At 50.7% G+C, this 25,242-nt stretch overlaps 1 protein-coding gene across 1 annotated transcript in view; it reads right to left on the bottom strand.

Annotated features, from left to right (window-relative positions):
* The window catches only part of LOC147672948 (lysozyme g-like), an 87,160-nt gene that overhangs the window by 45,894 nt on the left and 16,024 nt on the right, over positions 1 to 25,242 (bottom strand). The window contains exon 3 of the mRNA XM_086947888.1: positions 22,206 to 22,402. Coding sequence (XP_086804014.1) covers positions 22,206 to 22,402 — 197 coding nt within the window. The remainder of the gene's footprint in view (positions 1 to 22,205; positions 22,403 to 25,242) is intronic.

Here is a 25,242-nt window from a genome sequence, read left to right as displayed (position 1 = left end):
CAGAATATTATTGATCATATGTTAAAGTTATGTTTTATAGAAGTGTTTCATATAATCAGAGTGTAATAGGTTAGAATTGTTTTAGTTTAAGAAATAAAGATTCACAGAGTGCAGGCCTCTTGCAAAGTAATTTAGTAGGCCTGGAAAGATAAAGTTGCTTCTTTGATCTGCATGTGCTAGTTAAATTCGGGTCTCGTTAAGCATAAATTGCCAACCATGTTCGAAGTTTTACGACGTGAAAAGATAAACTGGAGGTCGGAATTTGGGGACCAATTCATGGGTGTCTGTTTGCAGGTGCGAGGGGGTTCCAATCAAGAGAGTGATGAATAGAGCTCTGTCCGGGGAGACAGGCACAGGCCTGGAGGAGGCTCCAGGAATTTACTGGGGGGTACCGGCAAGCCGAGAAAAAGCCTGGGAAGCAAGGTCAACGCTAACAAGAGGCCCAGAGGAGTATCAGTATGGAAAAAGCCAGAACCGAAACCACGTGAGAGGTGTACGTGAAGAGCGTCTCTGAGGGGCGTTTCGACTGTAATTATGATTTTGTATTAGGGACAGCACCCTGGGGTGGAGTTAGAGCAGATGGCCTGAGGACCCTTAGAGAGCGGATGGGTAGGCAGAGAGGGCATGACTGCAATGCACAGATTTACATCAGAGACTAGGGAAAGTGAGTGAACTTCTTTGGAAGTCACCACGGCTGACACCTTTTTAGGTTAAGATTCTGTTAAGTAGGGATGTCACTTAGTCTAGTGAAGGGACAGTCTAACCTGACTTTTCTCTTTTTGTAAATGACTACTTAAGTTACATCTTGTGTCTATTCTTGCAAACCTGCTTATATTTGAATTGGCTTTAGTGGTATTTTTCTGTCGTCTAAGATCGTTCAGAGAATTCATGTTTGTGTTGGTGCCAGTATACCTTTTGAACCTTATATTGAGATGCTTGTATCTTCAGTTATCTTTGGCTTTATAATAAAACTTTAAAACTTATTCGTGGTAAGTGGTTCTTCAGAGTCGTGCCAATTTTTGGGATTGCTTAACCTGGTAGTGGATTGCTTTTTACTCTATGACAGGCAACAAAGATTCAGTCGACCTAAGTGGGGATTTAGATCTAGAGTAGTCAAATGCGAGATCAAAAATCCCGCTTTCCCAGTTGGTAGCAGATTAGGATGGTTGCCTTCTAGAGGAAGGTGACCTAGACTAGGTTAAGATTACCCCGAGGCCCCTAGAGATCGAGAGATGACCAGCAGAAGAATCACCTGCCGAAGAAGGTGCTGACGGTGCGAGAGAAAAGCAGCAGAGTCGGGCGAGAGTGAGTATGATAAAGGTCATGCGTTGTCAGATTGTGGTGTTTCATGTTGAATCTGTGTTGTAATGTCATGCGGAGTTGAATGCCTGTAGTGTGATTGAGGCAGGGTTGTGAGCGCGCGCAACCTGGTGAAAATCTTAAGTTCAGAAAAGAGCTTAAGTGGTTCGGGTGTATCGGACATCCAGAGTAATTGTCAACCGTTGTGAAGGGGGTCATGAGGGGCATTGATCGCCCGCAGGACCGTGATAGGGGGAATGCAAGAGTGAGTGTATGAGTAACGGACGCTGGTCGGAAGTTACTGTGTGTAAGTAACCTATCAGTTAAGGCGATTGTCTAGACGTTTACGGAAAGACATTTCGTCAGTTGAGGTGACAATTACAGTTAGACTGTGGGCGTACAGTCAAGAAAAGTGATCGCTTGGTCGGAAGTAATCATTTTTCAGAGTATGAATGGGACGCATGCATGACCGGGATACGAGTTGAGAAAGGAGGGGAACTGCTGCGAAAGGGAGACGAGTGACGTCAGAGAGAGCCGCGCTGTGATAGGCCGGTTGGTGTGGAACCGCGCTGGGATAGGCCGGTTGACAAGAGCCGCGCTGTGATAGGCCAGTTAGCAAGAACCGCGCCGGGATTGGCGGATTGCCATCAGGAAGTAAACAAGCGCAGGGAATTAAGGAAACTGGTAGATTTGATCATGAAGTGTTTTAAAAGCTTGAGAGCAATCTTTAAGAGAGAAAAGAGAGAATCTTTTGACAGGGAAGAGGCCCCGCCAGAGGGTACACCAGCTCATTATATGGCCACGAATGTTGGGTTGCATACTATACTGTGGATTTCTGAGTGGAGTAAGATTACAGAGGGGAACGAGGAATTGACGTTTCCGAAATACGGAACGTTTAGATTAGAAGTATTGCACCAGTTAAAAGCAGTTATGACCTCAACGAGACCTCTGCCCAGACCAACACAGTTTGAAGCCCTTAATGCGTGGATTAGGGCGGCGCACGACAGGAACCAGAACAGGCGTCAAGAAAGAGTGAGACGATCGGTAAGAGCAGTTCAGGATGCCAAATGGGATGAGGAAGCTAAAAAGTGGAGAGTGCAGACTATTGAAGTAGATAAATTGTATCCAGTGATAGAAGTTGCAGGAGACAAGAGACCACCAGAGGAGGATGATGAGAGCGAGACAGAGGATAGTCTGATAAATAGGTTGTTGATAGACAGACCGCCTCCGTACAATAGAGGGATGGAAGGTGCCGAGCTCCAAAGGGGGGACGGGGCTGGTACAGGAGAGTATAGACCACCTCCTATAGCAGATAGAGAATACGCCAAAGGTGAGGAAACACCTCAGCCGAGCCCAGTACAGAGAGTAGTCGGAAGGTTCGTGGTACAAAAGGTGCCAGAAATGGAGCGTGCCAAATCCTATCAATTGCCAGACGCTCTCCAAGTACCTGTTACTATAGGTCCTATAGTATCGATTTATGACCCAGAGAAAGCACGAGAGGAGGAACAGGTACGGCTAGACAGGGAGAGAGCAGAAATGGAAAACCGGAACAATATGATTAATTCTCGAAGGCAGTTGCCAGGACCAAGAGATTGGAGCACCCCATTAAATCAAGCAGGGGATCCCATAATAGATCAGGGGGGTCCGAGAGGACCGATGGATCTGAGGGGACCACGGCCGAAGTCCTTTAAGGAGTTGAGGGCTGACTTGAGAGAGTGGGATGCTAACACGGGAACCCAGAGTAATAGGTCAGGAGCGGAAGCCGAATGGGGAAGTCGAGGTGATGGAACATTGTCTCACTGCGGGGCTAGTGAAAGCGGCCAGGAGTGCGACTGCAAAAGTCAGGAGAATAGAGGGGCTACACGCCATTTCCTTAATGGAAATGGACAGGAGCAAGAGGATAGAAGTGCAGAGTGTGGAAGGGTGTCTCGTCTCATTCACAACGAGGGAGACCGAAGGACACAAGAGTACAGAGACAGTTTTAAGTGCACTCACCATGCACCTGGCGATAGTAGACAACACTGGGATCGCGGGAACATGGGGAGTTGCGAAGGGTCTTACCATGTGTTGAGCGATACTAGACAGCAAGGGAACTGCGAAGGCGGAGGAAACAATGGAAGGTCTTATCATGCATTTAGGGAGACCGAGCAGAATAGACAGAGTGAGACTGTGGGAAATAGAGTATCATTTCATCACATGCCAAGAGGGGATGGAACTGCATGGGACCTCGAAAGATGGGAACATGGGAGGACTCCCCATAACTCGCCTGAGCCCAGGCGTAGGGCTCGGAGCTGGGATGGGAGAGATGTCAATGGACCCTCTAAAAATCACTCATTGACAGCTGAGATAAAAGCCAGAAGGCTAGATGTGACCAGTTTAAAATCTGACTTGGATGAGATAATAGATGGCACGTTGCCTTTAGAGAGGATTGACATGTACGAGCAAGATGAGGTACTGTTCATAGCAAAGGATATCACTCGGAAAGCAAGGGCGGTACATGAGAAATTATCTGAATTAGCAGACAAGTACATGGTAGACTTGTCGAGAACAAAGGCATTGCAGGGTAACCATAGGTTGCATTATTCAGATCAGGACCTCGAAGAGAGGAGAACGATTGGATTGAAAACACACATTAGAGAACTGATCACAGGAATAAGGACATGGAGAGATCTGGATAAGTGGGAAAAAAGGTGGTCCAAAAAAGGGACTGTCAGGCGGAGCACAATTGTGATGTCCCCAGAGGGAGGGCTACAGAGGATGGAAGCATACCCTTTGCGAGAAATAGCGAATGGGAGCTATGTGCATGTGCCATGGAGTAGGGGAGATTTAGCTGCATTTACCAATTCCTTTCCTAAACTGAGAGAAAACCCCGTGGAGTGGTATAAGCAGGTAGAGAGGTTTGTAAAAATTTCTAAAGTACTGTGGATTGATTTGAACACCCTATATGATATCGTAGTCCCAGGAGACTTGTGGACAGCATGCAAGGTTAGCGTAGAATGGCCCACATCTGAACCAGAGAGGGATGCTCAGACTAATGGACCGTCAGAAAGAGTCATGGAGAAATATGAAAGGGTAATGACATGGCTGAAGGATAAGGTGCCGCCGCAGGACATAGATTGGGTGAAAATAGATCGAACTAGGCAGGAACCCAAGGAGACAGTCCATGAATTTTATGAGAGACTGCTGAAAACGTTCAAACAATACAGTGGACTGGATGTAATGGATCCCAAAGACATAGGACAGTTTGTGTCAAAATTCGTTTTGGGATTGAGACCTGATATTTGCTTGATGATTCAGCAACATTTAATTTGTTGGCAGAACAAACCATTAGATGAAATTTTGAGGTATGCAAGGTATTGTAGTGATGAAATTGATTCTAAAGCAAAAAAACGTAAGGAAAAGCTGATGTTGGTTCAGATGCAGTCAGCTGGAAAGGGTGGACAACAGCAACAAGGAACAGGGACCATGGGAAGGAGATCGAATAATCAGAATAGGGACAATGAGGAAAATCCGAGACCTACAGTAGACCTGGCTACCTTGAAAAAGACGACAAAGTGTCACCAGTGTCACCAGGTGGGACATTGGAAACGCGAGTGTCCCTATAATCCTGAAAATGGAGAACTGGAAATGGAGGAGGAAGAAGTTCAGAGCAGTCCAGTAAAAGGGACGACAATACCCAAGGGTAAGGTGGTCAAAGGGGGGACTCCAGCTCCTCGAGCCCAGTTCCCCCAACCACCCAGAATAGCGACAGGGGGAAAGACCTATAGACAGATGCCACTTTTTGTAGGAGGAGAGGAGTGTTACTATGTTGATCCGTTGACTGGACAGCGTGTGAGTAGAACGGAGGACTGCACCCTCGGGGCAGTTCTAGAGGTGGACCAAAGGGGACCGTATGTAGAGGCAGAAGTAGCAGGGTGTCCTACGACCTTCTTGGTGGACACGGGGGCCACTCGATCCACCCTGAGATCAGCAGTGGTTCCGGACCTGCCAATGTCAGGGGAAACCATTCAAGTGGTAGGAGTCGCAAATAGAAGAATGACAAGTCCTTTGACGGAGCCAGTACTAGTGCGAATAGGAAAATACAGTGATGAACATCAGTTTGTAGTATGCAATTCTAGCCCTGTGTGTCTGTTAGGAAGAGACTTGCTGTGTAAATTAAATTGCACGATATACTGCACGCCTCAGGGAGTGGAAGTACAGACTAACGACGATGATGCCACCTTTAAGGTTGCAAATTCAAAGGTATGCATAGAGTTGTATCCTACCTTGACGGTGGAAGAGCTCCCTTGGGACTTAAGAGATACGGTGTCATCTGAAGTGTGGGATTTCACTGGGGAAGACATAGGACTGATCAAAGGAGTGGAGCCAGTGAAAATCATGATAAAACCAAATGTTGAATATCCAAGAACGCCTCAATACAAATTGACTCCGGAGACGATTGCAGGAATAAAGCCCGTGATTGACTCCATGATTAGACAGGGAATACTGAAAGAAATCGTGGGTAGTCCATGTAACTCCCCGATTATGGGTTTGCAGAAACCTAGTGGGAAATTCAGAATAGTGCAGGACCTCCGAAAGATTAATAACATAGTTGTTTCATGTTGTCCAGTGGTACCGAAGCCATCAGTGATATTGTTTCAGATACCATTCCAAGCTGAGTGGTTCACAGTGATAGACCTTTGCCAGGCCTTCTTTTCAATCCCATTAAATGAAGAGAGCCAATTTCTTTTCGCATTTAAGCTGGAAAATCGCGTATTAACATGGTGTCGTATCCCACAGGGGTATACAGAAAGCCCATCGATTTTTAACCAGCTGCTGAAAAAGAATCTTGAAAGTCTAGTACTGCCACAGAACTCGGTTCTAGTCCAGTACATAGACGACCTACTTGTTGCATCAGAAACAGAGGAAGCTTGTAAAATAGACACCATCACCTTGCTGAACCATCTAGCTGAGAATGGACACAAGGTGTCTCCGAGCAAATTACAGTACTGTCTGACAGAAGTACAGTATTTGGGTCACAGAATTGAAAAAGGGAAACGGAAGGTGTCACCAGACAGGATAGAGGCGATCTTGAAGATGAATTCGCCCACGACACAAAGAGAGGTCAGGATGTTTCTAGGAATGGTTGGTTATTGCCGACAGTGGATAGCTAACTTTTCCCTGAAGGCAAAGCCCTTACAAAAACTGACGCACAAGGAGGTGAGCGATCCGGTACCATGGGACAAGGACTGTTTGATGGCATTCTTGCAGCTGAGAGAGGACTTGTGTCATGCTCCTGCTCTGGGAATGCCGGATTACGAAAAACCATTCTTACTTTACTGCTGTGAAAGAGAAGGTTGTGCTTTGTCGGTTCTAGCCCAAATTCATGGAAGTGCCCGTAGACCAGTTGCATACTTCTCGGCTACTTTAGATCCAGTAGCCGCAGCGTTGCCCGGATGTCTCAAATCCGTTGCTGCAACGGGTGGCAGCATTGAGAGGTGCGAGAGCATTGTAATGGGACACCAGTTAGTGGTGTATGTACCTCATTCTGTGGAACTGTTAATGACCAGGACCAAGACACAGCATTTGACAAATAACAGGCTCACGCGCTACGAGCAAGTTATTGTTGCTGCAGAGAGCGTGACCCTTAAGAGATGCTCTGTTTTGAATCCTGCTACTTTGATGCCGCTCCCAAATGATATAGAAGATGAAGAATGTGAAGATCACGATTGCCTTGATGTGACTGAACTATGCACCAAACCGAGACCAGATATTGTAGATGAGCCGTTGACTGACCCTGATGAAATTTTCTTTGTTGATGGCTCATGTGTAAGAGACAATATTGGTCAGTTGAGAGCAGCTTATGCTGTTTGCACTATTACTGGAGTTGTGGAAGCCGCTTGCCTGGAAGGAGTACACTCCGCTCAGGTAGCTGAAATCATTGCATTAACCCGCGCCTGTTTAGCAGGTAGCAAAATTCGAGTCACCATTTACACCGACAGCCAATATGGTTTCGGGGTAGTTCATGACTATGGGCAATTGTGGTCTCAAAGAGGTTACATGACTTCTTCAGGTTCACCTATTCGAAATGGGGAATTTGTACGATTGTTGTTAGAAGCATTGCAAGGTCCTGCAGCTATTGCCGTTGTTGAATGTGTAGCTCATACTAAAAACACAGATTTTGTATCCCAGGGAAATAGGTATGCAGATGAGGTCGCACGCTACTGTGCAGAGCAGGGATACTCTTTCACGGAAGTGGAAGTGGGTGGGACACAGGAAAAGACAGAACTAACTATGATGTTAGAAACTGTAGATACCTGGGATGATTTAAAAGGCATACAAGAAAACACAACAGACTTTGAGAAAAAGACATGGGAGACTGCAGGTTGTGTAAAAAGTGAAATGGATTTTTGGGTTTCAGCAGATGGAAGGGCAGTGTTACCAAATGAGTTAGTGAGTCCAATGGCAAGACAGATACATGGTCCGGTACATCTAGGCAGAGATGCTATGCTGCGGGTATTCAGGCAAACGTGGTATAACCCCAAGTTTAGAGTAGCCGCAGAGGCAGTGTGCCAACGATGTGTCACCTGTCAGCAATTGAACATAGGGAAAAGGACACCAGTTACATTGAGTCACATTGAGAGGTCTGGTGGCCCTTTTAACCGGATGCAACTAGACTTTATTGAGATGCCAAAATGCAACCGCCTCAGATACGTTCTAGTGGATGTCTGCATATTTTCCAGATGCGTCGAGGCTTACCCTACACGCAGGTGTGACACACTCACAGTAGCAAAGTTGTTGCTTAGGGAGTTAATACCGCGGTTCGGGGTGCCGGCCTCTTTGGAATCAGATAGGGGAACACATTTCAACAGCGAAATTGTGAAGATGCTCTGCTCAGCATTGAATATTGATCAGAAGCTGCACTACAGCTATCGACCAGAAGCTTCAGGAATTGTGGAGCAGATCAATGGGACGATAAAGTCCCGAATTGCCAAAGTGTGTTCATCGACATCTTTAAGCTGGCCTGATGCACTGCCATTAGTACTCATGAGCATACGTAGCACACCAGACAGGAGAACAGGTCTCTCTCCACATGAAGTTTTAATGGGGAGGGCAATGAGACTGCCATCAGTTCCAACTGCAGCTTTGTTGAATATCACAGATGATCTAATCCTGGATTATTGCAAGGGACTTTCTGATGCCATTCATTCTGTGTCTCTTCAGGTGCAGGCTGCTGAAATCCCATCGTCCCAAGACTTGTGCCACGACCTGTGCCCTGGTGATTGGGTCGTGGTGAAGAAGCACGTCAGAAAGAATTGCTTAGATGTGCGTTGGCGAGGACCCTACCAGATCATATTACAACGAATACTGCTGTTAAAGTCGGAGGGCTGCCCAACTGGATTCACGGCACCCACACGCGGAGAGTTCCAGCACCCCTGGAAGTAACAGCTCCTCTCTCGGATGAAAATCCAGCTGTGGACGAAGAATCGCTAGAGGGGACCAGTCAAGCTGTGGGGGTGTCGGAGGAAGCTGGGAGCGTGTCAGATCCAGTGGAAGAAGGACAGGACGGCAGTGAAACTGACATTGCCACAGAAGGAGAAAGTAGCTGTGAGTACGAAGCAGACACTGATCAAGCTGCAAGTGACCAAGAGTCGAGTGTGAAGACAAGAAGCAGGAGAACAAGGCGTGGAGAGACCAGTTGGCCTGAAAGAAGGAAGAGGCCGAGCTTGAAGTCAACTCCAGAGAGAACCCTTGCTCCTATATCCGAAGACTCAGACCTGGACGAAGGTGCACAGAATTCAGAAGTGGAGGGTCCAAGGAGATCAAGGAGGGTGCGCGTGCCCTGCAGAAGATACGCCACTCCTGAGTGGACCTACCTGGCAGCAGATGTCTTGTGCACAGAGATCCGGGAGGGTGAGGGAAGTGACAGTGACCAGCACTGATCCCATCATAAAGCTGGAAGTGGCGTTGTTGGTGCCTGGAGTAGAAGCTGAAGGGTTGCTGACACTCACTATTCCCAATCCTCCTTACCTGAGCAGAATAAGAGAACTGGTTTTAAACAGAGTAGAATTTCCGACGTTTGGCACAACAGTATCAGTACTCGAAGAGACCATTCTTCGCCTAGAACTGTTCGAATACGTGATTAGAGCTGCTGGAACGCGGGTGATCGTAGACACCTAAAGACTTTTGTAAATAAGCAAGATTGAGAAGATAACCTAGCGCCAAGTGGAAGAAGAAAAAAATTTAGGGACCTTTCCATTTAGTTGACGGAGAAGGGCTAGGGTTGTCTGTTGTTGCGGTTCAAAGGACTGATTTCAAAAGAGATTGCCAGCTTCCTGAGGTGTAGTTCAAGAAAGACTGAATGAACAAAAAGAGACTGTTGAAGAGATAAAGAGAAAAGACTTTACATTGGAAAAGAGACTAAAAGCTACATTGTCTAGAGAACATGGAGGCCGGCAACTCGAACCGTAAAGCGAAATGCATAATAGGTACACTTTTAGCGGGAGTAATTTTTCTTATAGTTTTAGTAGTTACTGTATCATATATAGTGGGACATGAAAATGAAACAAAAGCAACAGAAGCAAAGGTTGTGGTAACATCGAAACCTACTACTGCTGGTAAAGAGGAGGACAATGCAGTGAAGGAGAAGGCTTTACTAGCAGCAGAAGCTCGTAGGTTACATGTAGATGAGTCACAGGGAAACTTTAAATCGAATGCTTATGCCAAGTTACTATATGAATACATTGATGTCATGGAGGCTAAGGATTGCTGCGTTTGTATGCAATTACCAGCCTCTGTAGATGAAGGTATTAGGCATCATCATCTCCCATTGACTTATGGGATTACATGTAGTTTGTTGCTTAGTATATTCTATGGACGAGATAGCTTTGAATACTATTTTTCAAATTTTGATGCTGTATTACCAGAAGTCCCAGCTTACAAGCATATGAATAAATGGGACTATTACAAGAGTGAGGATCGATTAGGGAAATTTTTCATTCCTTAGAAAACTCTAGATACTTCACATGCCCGAAGAAATAACCTGACTTGCAAGGTATCAGAAATTGAGAAAAAGTTTATAGGGCAAGTGGATGATCGGTACAGAAGGCAGAAGATTCTAAAGGCTTCTGGCCAATGGAAAACGGATTGGACCGAGGAGGAGAAGTCACACAAAAGAAAGGGTAGTAACGGACCAATAGCATTAGATCGAACACAAAAAGGGAAGCTATGTATACATAGGGGTAAGACCTACTATGAAAATGTATTCGTGGGAGAAGTAAGTTGTGAACATGCCTTCCAATTAGAATACTACACGAAAGATTTTTTAAAGGGAATGCAGGTGATCCCAAATGTGTATTTTGTCTGTGGAAGGAATGCCTACGTGAAGCTGCCAGACAATTGGTACGGTTCATGTTATTTGGCAATTGTCTTCCCCAAAATTTATCATGCTAAGGATTTAGAAATCATAGAGGGAAAGGCTCAAGCCAGAGGGAGAAGGGATGTAGGTGATGCCGAGGTAGTTGGAGATGTATTCGGCGCTATGTTCCCTCTTCTGGGGTTAATACTGAATGATGTCAAGATCAGGAGATTGGCAACAGTTGTAGATAGATTATCTGCCAGTACTGCTAGATCTTTAATGCTGGTGGAGGGAGAGATGCAATCGATAAGGGCAATGGTTCTTCAAAACCGACTTGCTTTAGACGTTCTTTTAGCCAAAGAGGGCGGAGTCTGTAAGGCTTTGAAGGTCCAGGAATGCTGCACTTACATTCCAGACAATTCAAAACCTCTTGAGAATTACATACGAAATATCACTGAGATACACAAAGAAATAGAAGATTTGTCAAAAGTAAATGTGTGGGAAAAAGTGGGTCACGGATTGGGTAAAGTTGGAGGTTGGTTCGCCAACCTAGGGAAAAGCTTTATATGGTACATTTTGAAGCCTATCATCATAATAGTGATCTGTGTAATCATATTGTGGGGGTTAGTGAGGCTGTACCAATGGTATAGGGCAAATAGGTTGCAAAGATCCATGAGAGAACAGGAGCAGAGACTAGCTGCAATGCAGGACAACCAATACAGGAGTCTGAGGGCTCTGGAAATGATAAAGCGAGGGAGCATTGCAACGAGTTCTGTTTGATTTTAATTCAATGATGGTGTTGTGATGGTGATGACCCCTAGAGGTCATCAAAGGGGGGAACTGAGAGAGCGCAATCTGAGAAAAATGTTTAAGTACACCATATTTACAATTTAGACGCACGAATTTAGTTAAGGCATTTAGAAGTGTCACAAATATATAGAAATACATATACTTATGAGTGTTTAATCAATGTAGAATGCATATCTTAGAGTGTGAAGCTAATGTAGTAATGTTTAGAAATGCTAGAGTGCTGTTAGGACTCCATGTTATGTGACTGTTGCAGAAGAAAATGTAATGCTGCTAAACGTAGAAATGTGCAGGCCTCATGGCAATGTGTGAAGAACGAAAACGTGCCTTTACAGTCTCACATAAGATGGATTTGCTAATATTCAGAATATTATTGATCATATGTTAAAGTTATGTTTTATAGAAGTGTTTCATATAATCAGAGTGTAATAGGTTAGAATTGTTTTAGTTTAAGAAATAAAGATTCACAGAGTGCAGGCCTCTTGCAAAGTAATTTAGTAGGCCTGGAAAGATAAAGTTGCTTCTTTGATCTGCATGTGCTAGTTAAATTCGGGTCTCGTTAATCATAAATTGCCAACCATGTTCGAAGTTTTACGACGTGAAAAGATAAACTGGAGGTCGGAATTTGGGGACCAATTCATGGGTGTCTGTTTGCAGGTGCGAGGGGGTTCCAATCAAGAGAGTGATGAATAGAGCTCTGTCCGGGGAGACAGGCACAGGCCTGGAGGAGGCTCCAGGAATTTACTGGGGGGTACCGGCAAGCCGAGAAGAAGCCTGGGAAGCAAGGTCAACGCTAACAAGAGGCCCAGAGGAGTATCAGTATGGAAAAAGCCAGAATCGAAACCACGTGAGAGCTGTACGTGAGGGGCGTCTCTGAGGGGCGTTTCGACTGTAATTATGATTTTGTATTAGGGACAGCACCCTGGGGTGGAGTTAGAGCAGATGGCCTGAGGACCCTTAGAGAGCGGATGGGTAGGCAGAGAGGGCATGACTGCAATGCACAGATTTACATCAGAGACTAGGGAAAGTGAGTGAACTTCTTTGGAAGTCACCACGGCTGACACCTTTTTAGGTTAAGATTCTGTTAAGTAGGGATGTCACTTAGTCTAGTGAAGGGACAGTCTAACCTGACTTTTCTCTTTTTGTAAATGACGCTTAAGTTACATCTTGTGTCTATTCTTGCAAACCTGCTTATATTTGAATTGGCTTTAGTGGTATTTTTCTGTCGTCTAAGATCATTCAGAGAATTCATGTTTGTGTTGGTGCCAGTATACCTTTTGAACCTTATATTGAGATGCTTGTATCTTCAGTTATCTTTGGCTTTATAATAAAACTTTAAAACTTATACGTGGTAAGTGGTTCTTCAGAGTGGTGCCAATTTTTGGGATTGCTTAACCTGGTAGTGGATTGCTTTTTACTCTATGACAGGCAACAAAGATTCAGTCGACCTAAGTGGGTATTTAGATCTAGAGTAGTCAAATGCGAGATCAGAAATCCCGCTTTCCCAACACCTTAATGTGGGCTATGTCATTTATCTTAAATCAAAGTCCGCTGTTGTCCAGCGGGACCCAACTGATGGCTCAATTCTCTGCTATATTTATATAAAAAATGTATTACCCATTCAGCTCAAACTAGTCTATTATTGCTCAAACTGTGAAATGAGGATTATGTGAATTATGCCACTCATTTCCAACACCTGGCATCTGAGGTCAATTGGACAGGTGAGTCCACTGATGCAGCCTTTCATCAGGGTCCCGGAGACGATCTCAAAGATTCCTTGTGGTTAGTGTTTAATCAACCAACCACATTGGCAGCTTTAATCAACCTAAAGCTGCAAATGGGTGCCCAGAAAGAAATTCAGAGAACCAAGGGATGTACTTAAAATGTAAGACCTTGACTTAATAAATTCCCAGGTGGCACTGATGTTATGCCTCAGGCAGCAGAACCCACGCAGATTAGGGAATCATGAATGACCCCGTCAACCAAAGAAAGGAAGAGCCGTAGGGAGACATGATTGTGTTTCTACTGTGGAAAGACCGGACATGCGGTGAGAGGCTATCCTCAGTTACAGGCAAACAACTCAGCTTGTCCATGCACAACGGGCATGTGAAGGGCTCACACTTACTGAAGTGTGCTGTACTGAATAATCAAATAGATTTCAAGCAAGTTAATTCTTGAGGACTTGTGATCCTTCTTGCTGTAGTGGATTCTGGAGCATCTGATTGCTTTATGGGTAATCAATTACAAACTGAATGCTAGATTCCTATCAAGGTGAAAAACGTGAAGGAAGCGAGACAAGGAATAGATGCGACTGCTCTCACTTCAGAAGCTGTAAGTTTTGAAATCCTTCCATTACTGATTCATCTGAATTTAATCAATGCTCCATCCTATCCCTTTCTATTGTTCTCGGCACTACATAACTTAGGAAAGATCACTCCCATATAGACTGGAATACGCAACCTTAAACTCATCTTACTGCGATACACAGTGCTTTCAAAATCAGTCACTAACAAGGACTCAGGCTTAATTTAGAGTTTGGAGTAAGGGTTAATCCGTCACAAACATGCGTCTTATTACATGTGCATTATATCCTATGGCCCTTGTAATAAGGCAGATGGGATATCTGCCACCTTGTGAGGGATTAACCGTCCCCTAAACTCTAAATCAGGCCACCACCCTAAAAAACTGCACATAAGTAGAATATGACATGTAAGAAATGGCAACAATCCCAGTTTCTGCCGTATAAAAATTCCCACATAAATCTTGTCAACATCTGCCTTTCCATGCTTTGAGGTACAGCCTAATTCTTTTGAAGCCACCCCAAAAGTGCAGAAGATTGTTCCTCTAAATGATCATGAATTTACAGATGTGTAAATCAAGAAAGGAGCCAACACTCTTCCAACTCATTGAGAGTATGACACACAAATTGATCTATTACCTGGAGTACCTATTCCACATGGGAACATCTGTCCACTGAAGGTGAAAGAGGCCGAAATTGTACAACAATAACTTCAGTAAAACTTTGCTAATGGGGATTTGGGGGGACAGCCGACCAGCGGGAGGCTTGCCCACCCGGGGAAATTTGGGGCAGCAGGGGGGGGGGGGGGGGGGAGAGGTGAGCACTGAGGGCTCCCATAGTTTGGTTGCTTTGGGCTGGTTGGGCTCCTTTTTGGTCCCCTTGGGCGGTTTTACATAAAACCGGACATTTTGAAGGGCAGGCACCATTTCTGGTGCAGTGACACGGCAGCCGGGGTGGTGGCTTTAGCTCGTTGTCAATTTAGGCCTGGAACGTGTGTGGGGGGGCGTAGATTGCGGGTGTCAGGCGGCGCGAGCGGAGGACGTTGGCGGAGGTGATACTGTTTTGGCAGAGCTGCGTTGGTCGGGATGGCGGCAGATCGAGACCCCAGAGTGGCGGAAGCGTTGCGGCTCTTAGGGGAGGCGGGCCGACTGGATATTATCAGGCCGGAATTGCAGGTGAGGCCACCGCGGCGCGCTGCCAACGGCGCCGCGGCAGCCGTGTGGGCGTGTGAGCCGCCGCGGTCACGATCGCGGTCGGCTCAGAGAGGTGGGAGGAGGGGGGGCGGGAGGGGGAGCGGAGGCGCGAAGGCCGATAAGAGAGGCGGGGAGGCGGCGCTGCAGAAGGCGTCAAAGAGAGGGGCCGCGAGGGCTGGGAGGCGAGGGAAAAAGAAGGCGCTGGCATTTGTGGAGGGGAGGGAGGGAAGGAGTGCGGTGGGGGAGGGGGCGGACGCAATGCCTGACGCGGGGGCGGGAGGGCAGGGGGGGGTGGGGCGGGCCACGAGGAGCAGGCCGGGCCGATGGTCGAGGAGACAGAGGGTGGGCAGGGGGCAGAGGGTGGCGCAGAGGGCCCCGGGGGGGTGAGAGACCCGGGGGGGATGCCCCAGGGTGGGCGGAGAGTTTTGCAGGCAGGACAGGAGGGGGATGCAGGGGGGGCGGTCTCACCCTTGTTAATTGAGGAGACTGATGTGGAAGAGATGGGTGGGGGGGTGGAGGAGAGGGGAGGGGGGGCAGACACTGAGCTGCCTTGGAGCTCGTCGGAGGCGGAGGAGGGAGGGGGCCTTGGGGGACCGAGTGGGGTTCCCTCGCCGGGGCGGGTGCTGCGGGGACAAGGGGGGGTGCGGGGTGTCGCAGAGAGGGGTGGCGTGGCGAGCGGGAGGGGCGGGGGCGAAGGGGGGTGTGGTGGGGTGTCGGGGTGGTGGGGGGCTGCCGGGGGGGGCGGGGAACAGCGGCGGGGGTGACGGTGGCGGGATTGGCATGGCGGTGGTCTGGGGGGGGCACAGAGGGGGTGCGGGGCCCGGTTGGGGGTCGAGCGGGTGGGGGGGCCCGGGGGGCTGGGACTGGGAGGGTGGTTGGGGCATGGGGGGCGGAGGGGGCCCGCTCGCGTCGCGGCGGTCACTCGGCGGGGTGGGGGCGGGGGGCGCCATTGGGATGGGGGAGTGGGGGGCAGGGGTGGAGGGGGTGCGTGGGGGGGAAGGCGGGTTTTTTCACCCCGGTATGCTGGACTCCACCTTCTTTCCTTGGCAGGAGCTGTTTGCGAGGCGCTCGGGTGAGCAGCATGCGGCTCCGCACCACCGAGAGGATGGGCCGGCTCTGTCTTGTGCGGGTGGCAGAGCTCCAATGAGGGACCTAGCACTGGAGCGAGGCAGCTGGCGGCGAGAGTCATCTCCGCCGACTCCTCCCCGAAGGGTTGTTACGGCCGCCGGTGGCAGGGGAGTGAGGATGGATGCACATACTTATGAGTCGGATGCGTGCGCAGTTGGAAGGCGTGGGAGTGTGGATTTGGGTGACTTGATGAGGAGGTGTCGGGACAGCGCGGGTTTGAGCCGGATGGAACCCCCAGGGGGGGCCCGGGAATGTGTGGGGGTGGCGGATGGAGAGTCCACGGAGGAAGGGGAGATTCGGGAGGAAGGGGGGACGAGTAATGTTGTTGGCAGTATTTTACAGGTACCGGCGAGGCGGGAAGTGCCTAGAGTGACGGCCCCCTCAGCTCCACTGGTTAGGCGGCGGGATCCAGCAAGGACACCGACCTTGACGCCAGGTAAGGCGGGAGACGGAGCGGGGAGTGGCAAGCGGCGCTGTGTGCAGGTCTCAGTGGGGATGGGGGGCGAAGGGGGGGACGGCTGGCGGCAGGTGCGTGAGCGGTACGTGCAGGATGCGGGAGTGGGCACGGACGGCACGGCGGAAGCTGAGGCAGGCGCGCGGACGGGGCCGGAGGCGATCGCCGGTAAAGGCGCGGCCGGTGGGGGGAAAGAGAGCTGCGTGGTGCCGATGCGTAAGTTACCGTACATGGGCTGTCAAAGCCGCTGGGAGCGCACCTGTTGCTGGCGACGAAGGAAAAGATATGGAAGGGGGAGTACATAGACATATTGAAGCTTCTCCACAGGGAGTTGACGTCCAAGGAAGGGTCAAAGGAGGAAGAGCAGGAGTTGGCCAGGCGCCCGAAAGTGCCGTTGACGCTGGACAACTGGTCAGCGGCTTTCCTTATATACGCGAGTGTGTACTGCGAGAAGTTTCCTGACCGTTCCGTGGCGCTCTTCAAATACATGGATGTGGTGCGGAGAGCGCAGGTGACATACGGCGGGTTCGCATGGTCGCACTATGACGAGGAGTTCCGGGCGCGCATGGTGGCTGACCCGGAGGCGGTGTGGGGGGAGCTGGATGCGTACTTGTACCAGCAGACGATGGGCGGGCCAAGTTCGGCCACACCGTTTATACGGCCAGCGGTTTGCCGCTTGGGCCGCCCCCCTTTGCCACGCGCCCCACCCGAGGGGGGGTGGGGCGGGGAGAGTCCAACAGCCAGGCCACGGTCGGGGCCTGTTGGGACTTCAATAGAGGTTCGTGCGGACGGGCGGTGTGCCGTTTTAGGCATGAGTGCTCGACGTGCGGAAGGCGGCACCCAGCGCTGCGGTGCTGAGGGCCCGGGGGCCCGCCGGGCCAGCAGCCCGGGCATGGAGGTCCACAAGGAGGGGGAGGACAGGGGGGAGGGAGGGGAGGTGTCAGAGGGGGGTGAGCAGGCGCTATGGGCAAAGGCTCGTACGCCGGTTAGGTTGGACCGGATGGAGCCCTGGTTGGCGGCATATCCGCGGGCGGAGGATGCTGAGGTGCTGCGTCGCGGTTTTCGGGAAGGATTTCGACTGGGCTATGAGGGCCCCTGGATTGCTCGCTGGGCGGACAATCTGAAGTTGGTGAACACGCACAAAGGCATCGTGCGGGAGAAGCTGTTCAAGGAGGTCAGAGAAGGGAGGATGGCGGGCCCGTTCTCGGAGCCGCCGATGCCTGGCTTGATCATCTCCCCCATTGGGGTGGTGCCCAAGAAGGAGGAGGGGCAGTTCCGGTTGATACAACATCTGTCATGGCCGGAGGGGGAGTCGGTCAATGCCTACATCGCGGCGGACCTGGCGTCGGTGACCTACTCGTCGGTGGACGTGGCGCGGAGGCTAGTTACGGCGGCAGGGAGGGGAGCATTGATGGCAAAATGCGAAGTCAAGTCGGCTTTCCGGCTCCTTCCGGTCCACCCGGCGGATCACCAGCTGCTGGGCATTCAATTTGAGGGGCTCATCTTTGTGGACAAGGCACTGCCGATGGGGTGTTCCATTTCGTGCTCGCTTTTTGAGCGTTTCAGTTCCTTCCTGCAGTGGGTCTTTTCCAGGCGCACAGGCTCGGAGTCAGTGACGCACTACCTGGATGACTTTTTCCTGGTGGGGCGGCCCGGTACGGCAGACTGCCAGCGGCAGCTGGACGGTTTGGCCGGGTTGATGGGGGAGTTTGGTGTTCCCCTGGCGCCAGAGAAGACGTACGGTCCCAGTGCGGTGTTGTCCTTTCTCGGTATTGAGCTCGACTCGGTCGCCATGGAAGCACGCCTACCGGACGATAAGAAAGCGGCCATGCTGGAGCTGGTGGCAGACATGCTGGCTAAAAGGAAAGTGATGGTGCGAGAGGTGCAGGTGCTGTTGGGGCACTTGAACTTCGCTTGTCGGGTGGTGCGGGCGGGTCGAACTTTCTGCCGGCGTTTGGGAGTGGCGTTGTCCGGATTGTCGTTGCCTCACCACCATGTGCGGTTGTCAGTGGGAATGAAGGAGGATCTACGCATGTGGCGGGCGTTCTTGGAACGGTTCAACGGAGTGCCCATGGTGCCGGCGGAGGATTGGGAGTGGGATGTCACCATGTACTCGGATGCGGCAGGCGTAGGCGGTTTCGGCTTGTACTGGGATGGAATATGGTGCACGGAGCAGTGGCCGGCGCATTGGCAGGCGGGTGGCCGGAGCATAGCCTTTTTGGAATTGTTCCCGTTGGTGGTGGCGGCCACGGTGTGGGCCAGAGAGCTGGCACATAAGCGCGTGTTGTTTCGAGCGGACAACATGGCGGTGGTGCAGGTGGTGAATAGGCAGTCGGCCAGGGACCCGTAGGTGTTGAAGTTGATGAGGGTTTTTGTGTTGCGCTGATTAGAGAACGACATCCTGTTTCAGGCGCGCCACGTTCCAGGGGTGGACAATGACATTGCGGATGCTTTGTCTCGTTCACAGTGGGAGAGGTTCCATGGGCTAGCCACGGAGGCGGAGGAGGTCAGGACGCAGGTGCCGGGAGAGATGTGGTCGGTGGGCGAGCCCGGGTCCTTCAGCTGGTGAAGACGTCCGTAGCAGTGTCCACGTGGAAGCCCTACGAACAGGCATGGGAGGAATTCCTGCTGTCTGGCGCGGTAAGGCGAGGGGACCGGTGGCAGCGCGAGGAACAGGTGGTGTGGTTTATGCTGGCACTCATGGACAAGGGATTGTCACGGGTCACTATTGTGGGCAAGTTGTCGGCGGTGGCATTCATGGGGAAGTTGTGGTGGGGTTACACCCCGTCGGCGGGGGAACTGGGGTCCCGGCTGCTGGAGGGGTGGGAGAGGGGCTCGGCGGCTCGCTTGCGGCGTCCCATCACGGTGGCCTTGTTGGAGGGAATCATTGGCGCGCCGGCAGCGGTGTGCAGGGATGAAGGCGAGACGGTGCGATTCTCGACCCTGATGTCTTGGCTGTTTTATGGGGCGTTTCGAGTGTCGGAGCTTTTGGGCACGAAGGGGGTGCCAGGCGTGGTGTGGGAGGATGTGGACTTGCGGACAGGTGAAGTGGCGGTGCGGCTGCGGCGCTCGAAAACTGATCAGAGGGGGGTCGGAACCTGGGTGGTCCTGGGCCCGGGGGTGCGGGAGGGAGTGTGTCCCGCGGCGTGGGGTAGGAGGCTGATGGCGGTCCGGCAGGAGGGAGTAGGGGAGGTGTTTGGCCGGGGCGGTGGGGGCGGAGTGACGGTGGCACAGGCTTTGTGGGTGCTGCGGCGCGCCCTGTGGGGCTTGGGTGAGGACCCCTTAGCTTTCGGGACTCACTCCTTCAGGATTGGGGCGGCGACGGAGGCGGGGCGTATCGGTTGGGGGAAGGAGGAGATACAGAGGCTGGGACGGTGGAAGTCGGACTGCTACCGGACGTATGTGAGGCTGCGAGAGGTTGAGGGGGGTGTCGTTACTGTAATTCCGAATTCTGATATGTGTCTCTTTGCAGGTGCTGTGGCGGGGCCAGAGGTGGCAGTGTTGAATTTGTATTTGGTGGGACACTCATTTGTCAAGCGGGCCGAGCAGGCGGAGTGGGAAAAGCATCATGCACTCAATTTGGGATTGGATGGAGGATTGTATCGTTGTCATTGGAGGGGCAAAGGGGGCATGCGTTGGCATGAATTGTTGCCTTTGTTGAATACAATGGTCAGGGGGGGTGTGTGTCTGGATGTGGTGGTGATTCACTTAGGTGAAAACGACTTAGTGCAGTGCAAGGGGTTGGCTTAAGTCAAACAAATGAAGAGGGACCTGAGGGAGGTCAAGAAGCAATGGGCGGGGTGTCATGTGATCTGGTCCGAGTTGATTCCCAGGCGGGTGTGGAGGGGAGCTGAGCACCCGGGGGCGATTGACAGGGCACGGAGGAGATTAACCGGGAGATGGGGGATTTCTGTGCAAGAGAAGGGGTAGGGTTCACCCGGAGTTACGCTATGGGGCGGTGTATTTTTTCAGGGAGGATGGGGTCCACCTCTCCAGGTATGGCATGGAACTGTACATAGTGCAGTTGAAGGAGGAGCTGGACGGGGCTTTGGGGTTGTTCAGGTATCCCAGGAGGCAGGAGTCCTAGGGGGGGGGTCGGAAGTCGTAAGCGGCTTCCGAGTGGCGTTTTCCCTAAGAGAAAGGGGGGTAGTCGCAGGAGGCCTGGGGCTGTATGGGCAGATGGGGAGCGGAGGTCAGGAAGGTCACTGAGGTCATTGCAGTTGGGGGTAGGTTGCTGAGCGGATGTGGACACTTTGTTGCACTGTTGGGGATACATTTAGGGGTGGGGGTGGGGGGGGGCGTTAGGCAGTTGCTATTTAGCGAGCTTTAGTTTTGTTTGGCACAGGCCTGGTGGGTGTTGTGTAGGTGCACCTGATTCCAAATAAAGCGGCCTTTATCACACTAAGTTGGTGTCCGTGTCAGTGCTTCCCCCCCCCCACCTACTGGTGTGCCCCAATGGGGATTTGGGGGGGCAGCCGGCCAGCGGGAGGCTTGCCCACCCGGGGAAATTTGGGGCAGCAGGGGGGGGGGGGGGGGGGAGAGGTGAGCACTGAGGGCTCCCGTAGTTTGGTTGCTTTGGGCTGGTTGGGCTCCTTTTTGGTCCCCTTGGGCGGTTTTACATAAAACCGGACATTTTGAAGGGCAGGCACCATTTCAGGTGCAGTGACACGGCAGCCGGGATGGTGGCTTTAGCTCGTTGTCCCGCCCCCCCCTCCCTGATTTCCCATGGGGTGGGGGGGGAAGGGTTTGTCCAGTTCAGGCCTGGGAGGTCATGGGGCGTGAGGGGCTTTCTTGGTTGATGGTGCATCTGAGGTGAGGGTCAGGAGTTGTGTTGTCGCTGGAACAGGTGCTGGGATGGGTGGCGTTTTCCCTAAGAGAAAGGGGGGTAGTCACAGGAGGCCTTGGGCTGTATGGGCAGATGGGGAGCGGAGGTCAGGAAGGTCACTGAGGTCATTGCAGTTGGGGGTAGGTTGCTGAGCGGATGTGGACACTTTGTTGCACTGTTGGGGATACATTTAGGGGTGGGGGGGCGTTAGGCAGTTGCTATTTAGCGAGCTTTAGTTTTGTTCGGCACAGGCCAGGTGGGTGTTGTGTAGGTGCACCTGATTCCAAATAAAGCGGCCTTTATCACACTAAGTTGGTGTCCGTGTCAGTGCTTCCCCCCCCCACCTACTGGTGTGCCCCAAAAGCTTCATTCGACAGACCCCCTTTCCAGCAGGGGACCCAATCCTTTTTGTGTCGAAGGCGAATGGAGAATACCAGCCATGCATAAACTGTCGCTATCGAATGTGATTATCATAAGAAATCGATATCTGCCATAACTCACATCTGTATTTCTGGACCAAGTCAAATCTGTCAAAGTATTGTATAAGTTGGATCTTAGAGGAACATACAACTTAGTAGGGATACGTGAAAAAGATAAATGGAATTTGGCATTCAAAACCCAGTATCGGACTTTTGAATAAGTGGTACTGCCTTTCAGCTTCAGTATTTCCACTGCAGCCTTCCAGCACTTTGTCAACAACATTTTCAGTTATATTCTGGATCCGTGCATCGTGAACGGAAGGATTGGAGTTAGAACAGAACATGTGCATCTAGCCCTTAGCCCCAAATAATAACCAGTGCAGACAATACCACAATCTCGCATAAGACAGTAGAACAAGATAACAGGAATTTATTGATACAAACCTGCATGAGTCCAAAGCCATTGCCGTGGTCACCCCACCCTTGGTTCAGGGCGGCTCCAGCACGGGACTCTCGTGATATAATCCCAGCAATAATGCCTACTTGTACATTCTTCTCCCTTGCTACGCTTTCAATAAGGCCCTTGTATTTCTGCATCTTGGAGAAGTCAGTCTGAGCCATCTTACGAGATGCGGCAACTCCTGAAATCATAAATCAATCTTTTGTCCTTGTTCACTCACAATCATTTTTTTTGTAAACAAATTTAATTCAGTTTTGCAGATAGCATAGACATGACAATTTCAATTTCTGATGCATTATACAATCCCATAAGCAACATTGCGCCAGTGTGAGGATATAACATGCCCTAGTCCTGTTCCGATCCAAACTGTCCACATCAACTTCTCCGGCTTCAACAGCCTTATTGTCCGTCAAGTATATCATTCTTATCCATTCTAGAGCTTGGCCTCCATCCAGGAGGGCAGTCGTATACTGCTCTAGGAGTAGGCGCACTCGAAATCCGTCCTCTTCCTAGCATGGCAATTAGCAACAAAACAAAAATAAAAAAACCCAACCTCCCCAACAGCTTCCCCCTTCCCCTGACCCACCCATTATCCCTACCTCCCCACCCCCCATCAGACATGTCGCTCTCTCTTGTGTCTCGTTTGTCACGCAGCATACCTTTCCATCCCTCTGTAGAGGATCTTATGACAGTGATCAGGGATCCATCCCGGGGGATGTTCCCACCTCCAACGTCTCACCCACCCTCCGTCCCACCCATGCTCCAGAGGCCGCATTCCAGTATTGGAGAGTGAGTCCCCCGCCCGCAGGGGATCAGTCCTCGTCAGCATCAGGTCTCTGAAGAAGGTCTACCATCGCCACCCAGGCTCTTGCCGCGTCCAGTAACTTATCAGTCCTTCGGGCCACCTGCAGTCAGAGAGTCCCCTCACAGTTCGCCCATTTTATGAATTCCTGCAGCCATCGCGCAGTGTTAGGGGCAGTTACCGCTTTCCAGTGACTAGTAATTTCCCGCTTAGCTAGCACTAATCCTAAATCTAGGAATTTACTGGTGATTTTGTTGCGGGCAGTGTGGGAAAACCAATGTAACAGGCAAACACTTGGGATCACTGTAGCTCTCTGTCTGTCACCTCCTTCAGTCTGGTTAGGACTTCCCCCCCCAGAACCCATGAAGCAGCAGACAGTCCCAGAGCATATGCACAAACGCTGCATTTTCTATTTTGCACCACGGATAGACTGTGTGGGAACCGAAAAACTAATTAATTTTAAGAGGAGTGAGGTACGCCCGATGGAACACGTAGAATTGTATTAGCTGAAATCTCGCATTTCAGGAGCATTTCCTTGCCCGCTCCATCAACATCTCCTATGGTTTTGCCTCTATTGGTGTCCCCAGATTCGCCTCCCATTTAACGTGCAGATTCTCTAAAGGGGGTCCTAGTCCCCTGTGTTGTCCTCCTATAGAGGCAGGAAACCGCCTTAATCTTTACCGCTGAAGTGACAACATACTGACAAGGGAGAAAGGTCCCGGCTCCTCCATTCCTTTCTTCCAGTGTTTACGCACGGCAGTTAACAGAGCTGCATGCAAAAGAAAATCCTGAGCAGGCAGGTCATATCTTTCCATGAGGTCCTGAAACAGTATCAGGGCACCATCATCATAGAGATCCCCAATAGTGGAGACCCCCAGTTTCTCCCAAACACTCAGCCTCTGCCAATCTCCTCCGTGTGGCAACAACTCTAAGAGCCATATTGGGATCTCAGACGCATATGCAGTTCCCACCTTACCTCTTCTAATGGCTCTATTCCAGCATTGCCGCGCCACCCACATATCCCTCGGCACCTCCCTTTCTCGCACCGGTAACTGGAGCAGAATCCGAGCTAGTTGACGGAGTCTCGGGTCCATACCTCTCTGGTTCTCCTCTATCCTCAGTCTCCCCGCCATCCACTGCGCGAAGCATTGAAATTGGGCCGCGTGGTAATATGCCTTGAAATCCGGCGCCGCAAACCCTCCCTCCTGCCTAGGGCGTGTCATAGTACTCAGCGCCACTCTACACCTCCCGGAACCCCACAGGAAACTTGTGACCATAGAGTTTGTTTGGGTGAAATACTTCCCAGGTATCCAAAGTGGTAGAGCATCGAAGTAATAAAGTAGTCGAGGCAGGGTTATCATTTTTAGTAACGCCACCCTTCCCGCCACTGATAAAGGCAGAGTCCCCCAGATTTCAAGATTACTCCTGGTAGTTCTCAACGCCGCCCTACGTTGCCCTCAAATAAGTCAGCAGCTGCTTTCCCATCGCACATCCAGCCCCTCAGGGGGTTCATCTCTGCCCCCTCGTACCAGGAAGAGACAAGTCTTGTTCCAGTTGACTTTAAGCCCTGCCACACGTCCCAATCTCGCCAGCAATTCCCGGGCACCCCGCAACTCCTCAGTAGCGTTGGCGAGAAACATTAACAAAGCATCTGCATATAGTGCAATGAGGTGCACCTGACCCATCCCTTCCAAACCACTGTAGTACCTCCCCATTCACGCATGGACCGCTAAAGGTTCTATTGCCAGGGCGAACAGGAGAAGACAGCGGGCAGCCCTGTCTCGTTCCCCTGCCCACATTGCAGGCTGCAGAGATTGCTCCACCCATTCTAACCCTGCCCGTCAAGTGGTGATAAAGAATCTTCGTCCAGGCTACAAACCCCTCGCCCAAGCCGAACCCCCCTCATAAGATATGCCCATTCCAAACTATCGAAAGCTTTTTCAATGTCAATCGATAGTACGATAGTACGCATGCCTCCCCCCTTCCTCAGTTGTCCTGTGAAACAGTTGACACAGCCTCCGTATGTTCATGGCTGCGTTCCGGGTAGGGATGAGGCCAGGTCCCCATGCAAAAGAGTTGTCATAGGTACCATCAGACGGTTGGCCAGAACACTGCTCAAAATCTTGTAGTCAAGGTTCAGCATCGCAAGAGGGCGATAGACTGTGCAGTCCCATGCCGGCTTGTCCAGCTTAAGGAGGGGTATAATTACTGCTTCCCTT

The sequence above is a fragment of the Lissotriton vulgaris genome (assembly GCF_964263255.1).
Source record: "Lissotriton vulgaris chromosome 9 unlocalized genomic scaffold, aLisVul1.2 SUPER_9_unloc_1, whole genome shotgun sequence".
Classification (NCBI taxonomy): domain Eukaryota; kingdom Metazoa; phylum Chordata; class Amphibia; order Caudata; family Salamandridae; genus Lissotriton; species Lissotriton vulgaris.
The sequence above is the reverse complement of the archived record's forward strand: the minus strand, read 5'-3'. Positions and strand labels throughout refer to the sequence as shown.